The sequence below is a fragment of the Phacochoerus africanus genome, chromosome 2, assembly GCF_016906955.1.
Source record: "Phacochoerus africanus isolate WHEZ1 chromosome 2, ROS_Pafr_v1, whole genome shotgun sequence".
In the NCBI taxonomy this organism is placed as follows: Eukaryota; Metazoa; Chordata; class Mammalia; order Artiodactyla; family Suidae; genus Phacochoerus; species Phacochoerus africanus.
In genome coordinates, this window is record NC_062545.1 from 111886646 (window position 1) to 111892154 (window position 5509).

Here is a 5509-nt window from a genome sequence, read left to right on the forward strand (position 1 = left end):
GATTATGTTCTTCTATGAACATGGATATGTTGCTAGTACAGCTTCTTAAATCCCATGTCCTGCTTTCAGTGGACTTACTGATGAAGTGTTTGTGTGTGCATGTCACAAACGCCCTCAGGAGAGTGAAAGCCATTTTCACTGAGGCCTCACTGGAAATGAGCTGGCACATGGGCTGGATATAATGCAGGCGTGCCCTGCTTTAGAGAAGACCATTCACCCACGAATTTGCAGATTGGCGTGAAGAATCAACAGAACATGATTCAATCAGAGACCCCTGGGGACTCCTCTATGCTTGCAAGTTTGGCTACAACAGGAGCGGTTATTGGCTGCATATTGATTCATATTTGACCTATCAAAGAAGCATATTAGAAGTCAATAGTGCTGCCATCATGATCATTCCTGTTTACTTTTTCACGTGTGGCAAGATCGTCAATAACAAGTGGGAGGCCTACCTGGGGCTGCTGCAGGCCTAGTACACCAAGGGAGAATGCCCTGGATGTGTTGGGCCTGAAGCGCTACTGCTGCCACCGCAGGCTGCTGACCAACTTGGACCTGATCGAGAAGCTGCTCAACTACGTACCCCTAGAGAAGTGACCATGCAGCTGACGCACAGTGTTTTGCCCAGAGACCTTCCCCAGGTGGGGAGCTGGAGGCCTGCCTGCCCACAGCCCTGTCCACATGTCTCCCTCTCTGGAAAGAATCATCCAATAAATGCTTTTGAAGACCACAAAAAAAGACAAAGAAAAAGTCAACAGTGATTGATTCCAAAAGAAAGCATTAATTCTTAATTCATACAAAACATTCACTGTCCTTAAAAGATTTGGAAATAAAAGTACTCATCCAGAGCAAAAAAAATGGAAAATACTTAGCAGACTGAGTTGCTCTGAGAATTAATACTCTAGACATAAAGTGCAATATAAACCATGCATACAGCGCCTGACATAGACTCAGTGAATGATATTGAACTGAGTGGATGGATGGCAGGAGGAAGGAACGAATGAACAAAAGAGAGAAGGAAGGAAGAAATTAGCAGAAAATTAGGACTTACACTATATGGTCTGTGACTCATAATTTGAACCACCTTAGACGAGTCTCTTAATCTGAGCATCAGTTTCTTTTCTTGTAAACAGAAGCAATGTCCACTACACTGGTTTGTTATGAGAAAGAAATTGAATACAGCAGATAGATATGTGGTTAAAAGCACATGACAGTCATAAGACCTGGATTGCAGATCAGGCTAAATTCAACACAATATAATTCATCAAATATTTACTGAGCACTTATTATTTGCTTGGTATTGTATCTCCAGGTGCTGAAACTGGATGAGAGGAATAAGACAGCCAGATTTGTCTCTTGGAGAGGTCTGCTTTGGGACAGAGGCCGACCCAGGTTCTGGGTCATAACACTTGTTTTTATTTTATATCTATTCATAGTAAGTCCCCCAGTCCTAGTTGAGTTGCCCCAATCCTTGCCCATAAGAAACTCATAGTCCAGGAATTCCAGTTGTGGCTCAGTAGAAATGAATCTGACTAGTATCTATGAGGATGCAGGTTCGATCCCTGGCCTTGCTCAGTGGGTTAAGGATCCGGCGTTGCCGTGAGCTATGGTGTAGGTTGCAGATGCGGCTGGGATCTGGTATTGCTGTGGCTGTAGTGCAGGCCAGCAGCTGTGGCTCCAATTCGACCCCTAGCCCCATATACCATGGATACAGCCCTAAAAGGACAAAAAGAAAGAAACAAACTCAGTCTATTAGTCTACACCAAAAATTCCAAAGCAGCCTGGTATATGCAGCAATGGTGGCACATTTGTGTATGAAGGAAATGTGGAGAGGCTGACAACTGTAGTAGGGGAGTTGGGTAAAGGGTCCTAAAGGGGATGATGTCTGCTGAACAATAAAAAGGAGTTACTATATATATAAAAAGTGGAGAAGGGTATTTCAGATAACAGGAAGCACCACATGTGAAGCCTAATAAATAGAAAATTGCTAGTTCTGGGTTCTGCCATTAACTAGCTCTATTGAAGGTTAATAGAATATCCTCAAATCCCACTGGAATTCCAGTTTTCTCATCTTCGAAAATGAAGGTTGGGGGATGGTGGAAAGGGACAATCTGAATTTTCTCTAAGGTGCTTTCTAACTGGATACCTGGATAGTAGAGCAGAGACAGGGATAGCTTTGGAAATATCATTTTTATAACATGAGCTAGAAACCCCACCTTTCGTGACAATCAACATGATAGGCAGAGCCTGCAATCACTCAGACATTTTTGCAAACATTAATTCACTCAATTCACCAATATACATGGCATTGACTGAGCCAGGCCCCATTCTATTAGGAAGGCCACGGTCCAGCAGAGGGAGACTGGGGTGTAAATAAATACAGGAGTACCATGGGAAATACACTGGACTACATAGTGCAGGTTCATGGGAGCAGTAAAATAGAAGCTCCTAATGCGTATAGGTAACATGCAGGGGAGCAGGATTTAGAGCTCAGCAAAAAGGAACTTCCTGTTTCCTCACCCTGCTTCACCTTTTCCAAAAAGCCACAAACATTTTCAGCCGCCACTTCTGGGAGGGCGGTAGAGCGTCCTCCCTCCATCTGCAACCTTTCACTGGCCCGTGGAAGCAGTTCCTCCGCACGCAGAGCGGATGCGGTCACAGGGATGAGCAGAGAATTCCGGCTCACACCACAGCTTCACTCCCACGCGAGCCTCCGCGGCAGAGCCCAGCGCGGGCGAGAAGGGGTGGTCCGGAGGGCGGGCCATCCAGCGCCGCCAGCGGTTGGGCTTCGACCCGCTGGGCGGGACTCAGGGTCTGCTTATAAGACAGGAGCACCTCTGTCCCGGCCACAGTGCTGAAGCTGGCGTGCCAGCGGAGACCGGGAGGCTTCGGGCATAGAACTTGCAACTCAAGAACCAGAGGAACTGAAAAAGAGGTAAAGGTCTGATTTGTACTTCTCCGTTTATTTGGTGCTAATGAATGGAAGATGTGCAGGTGTGTGAGTGCTCGAGAGCTCGGCCCGGACAGCCAGGGGGTCGAAGGCTTGTTGGTTACCCCAATAGGGCACCAGGGAGGGGTCTGGCCACTTTCGAGAGACCCCAGGCGCCCAAACTCAGCATCTTTTCTACCCCCACAGGAGCGCCTTTCCCCACTTCTCCCAGTCCCAGCCTCGGAGGATGAGGCTCCTTGAGAAACTCCGCGCCTCGGCCGCGGGCACTGCGGTTCAGGAGCCTACCTTCACCAATGTGCTTACTCCTGATCGCATCCCTGAGTTCTGCATCCCGCCGCGACTGCCTGCGCCGTGCGCGCTCGAGTCTTCGCCCCCGACTGCCGCTTTGCCCCGACGGTGCGCCGCCGAGCCGGACCTGTGGCCCCGGGAAGCAGACGACTGCGCGGGGCGCACGGACTGGGACCCGCGCTCGCAGGCCGCGCTCTCGCTGCCTCACCTGCCCCGAGCGCGCACCGCTTACGGCTTCTGCGCTCTCCTCGAGAGCCCGCACACCCGCCGCAAGGAGTCGCTCTTTCTAGGGGGCTCTGGCACCGCTGCGCTCCTGCCCGCGCCCCGCCGCCGGGCGCGCACCTTCTGCGGCGGCGGCGGAGGCGACCCCCTCGCGCCCCCGGAAGAAGCCCCTGCCGCGCTTCCAGCGGCCCCTGGCGGTCTCTGCGCGCCTCCCGCTGTGCCCGCCCCGCGGCCCCACGGCCGCCGCCTCTTGCGCGCTCCGGAGGGGCTGCTGCGCCGCGCGTTGCGTGTCCGGAGGAGCCGTGGCCTGGCCCGCGCCCGCTCCGTCTCCAGCGAGGACGCGGACGAAGATGAAGACGACGAGCGCCGTGTCAGCTCCCGGTCCCAGGCTCAGCCCCCCGCCGCGGGCCCTCCGCCGCGACCCGCCGGCCTGCAGCCAGAACGCCTGGAGGCCGAGGGCACTGTGGCTCTGGACCACGCTGGCGGCACCCTGCGCTTGGCCGCCGAGTACAGTAGGGTCAGCGGGCGCCTCCGCGTCCGTCTGCTCCGCGCCGACGGCCCGGCCGGAGGGGTCGCCGAGCCCCGCACGCCCGTCGGCTGCCGCGTCAGCTTCGTCCTCCTGCAGTCGCCGGGCCAGACGCGTGGGCCTCGTGGCAACGTGATTCGGCGGAGCCGCCGGGCCGTGTTGGAGCAGGACTTGTGTTTGGACGGGCTCTCGGAGGACGAGGTTCGCCGCCTGGCGGTGCGCATCAAGGCCGAAAACCCGGGCCGCGGCCTGGAGCGGGGCCGCCTGCTGGGCCAGGGCGAGCTGCTGCTGGGCCCCCTCCTGCTCCTCTGAGCGCGCGCCCAGGCCCTGGCGCCTTTTGGACACTGACGGCCTCTGTGTACGAAATAAATATGTATTTATTTATTTTTCTACACATGTTCTTGCTTTATTTCCATTTTAACCTAAGATGTCTACTTTTGTTTTCGTTTATTGGTAGAGAAGGATAAAATAATGACACTCCCCTCTCATCAAACCCAGTCTTTTTTCACAAACCACTTTTTATGTAAAAAGGTTGGTTTGTGGCTAGGAGAGAAAGGACCTACACCCCATTCCGTTGTTTTTCCATTCCTGATATATTTCAACGCCAAACGGTTATGGGTTTTAAAAAATACTATTCCTTTGAAATCATGCCCAACGTTTAAGATGCATGTAGACAGCTTTCCATATTTGATGTGGTGTCGGTTCTTATCCTCATTTGCGTACACACACACATCAGGGTGGGAGACCTTCTATAACACGGATACCTTGCTGGGAAAATAATTCCGTTTCCATTAAGAATAGAGTTCTTTTGAAAGCGAGGTCTTCAAAAATTGCTGAGGAAAAAGAAAACAAAGTAAAGGACCTTCCAATGGATGGTATGTAGAGAATAGATACTCCTGGCATCCTCCTCTACCTGCTCCAGAAGGAGCCCAGAGAAATCTTGCTATTTCAGAAGGCAAATCATTCTTATCTCTCTAAGCAAGGTGATAGTTTTGTGGCTTTGTTTCTACCCAGCTGTGTATATGCACATCGTAATTTAACGGCTTTTACAATATGATTTCCCAAATGAGTTGAAACAAAATGTCAACTTTTTAAACAGAGTTCTAAGAGAGTGATTTTAATCTAAGTTATTTTCATTTGTTGATTCAACAAACAGATCTGAGTCCACTGAAAACTGATTATATCCAAGAGGGTATGCCCTTCATTATGGGCATCTATGGGGTGTGGAGAGCACAATGAGCACAATCTATCCCTAAAAATAGTATAGATTCCATTTTTTTTTTTTTTTGGCTCTGTGCATAGCATGTGGAAGTTCCCCATGCCAGGGATGAACCCCCAACACAGCTATAACAATAGCCACAGCAGTGACCACAAGGAGTCCTTAACTGCTAGGCCACTAGGGAACTCCTGCTCCAATCTTTTATCTGCTGTTTGTCATTTGAACTATGTCAGATTAGATCATCTCCCTGAACTGTTATCTCCTTCATCAGTGAAAAGGGGGGGAGGGTATTAATACCTACCTCATT

The 5509-nt window shown here is 51.0% G+C and overlaps 2 protein-coding genes across 2 annotated transcripts; both read left to right on the top strand.

The window, feature by feature from the left end:
• The first annotated feature begins 384 nt into the window (after positions 1-384).
• LOC125121153 (DNA-directed RNA polymerases I, II, and III subunit RPABC5-like) lies at positions 385-717 on the top strand. The gene is given in 2 exon segments (XM_047769436.1): positions 385-488; positions 490-717. Coding segments are annotated over 2 exon segments (204 nt in total). The 5' UTR covers positions 385-389; the 3' UTR covers positions 595-717.
• Positions 718-2632: 1915 nt separating this feature from the next.
• Positions 2633-4377, top strand: LOC125121154 (C2 calcium-dependent domain-containing protein 4A-like). The gene is made up of 2 exons (XM_047769437.1): positions 2633-2932; positions 3134-4377. The coding sequence occupies exon 2, from the start codon at positions 3174-3176 to the stop codon at positions 4293-4295; it is 1122 nt and encodes a 373-aa protein (XP_047625393.1). The 5' UTR covers positions 2633-2932; positions 3134-3173; the 3' UTR covers positions 4296-4377.
• Positions 4378-5509: the final 1132 nt, after the last annotated feature.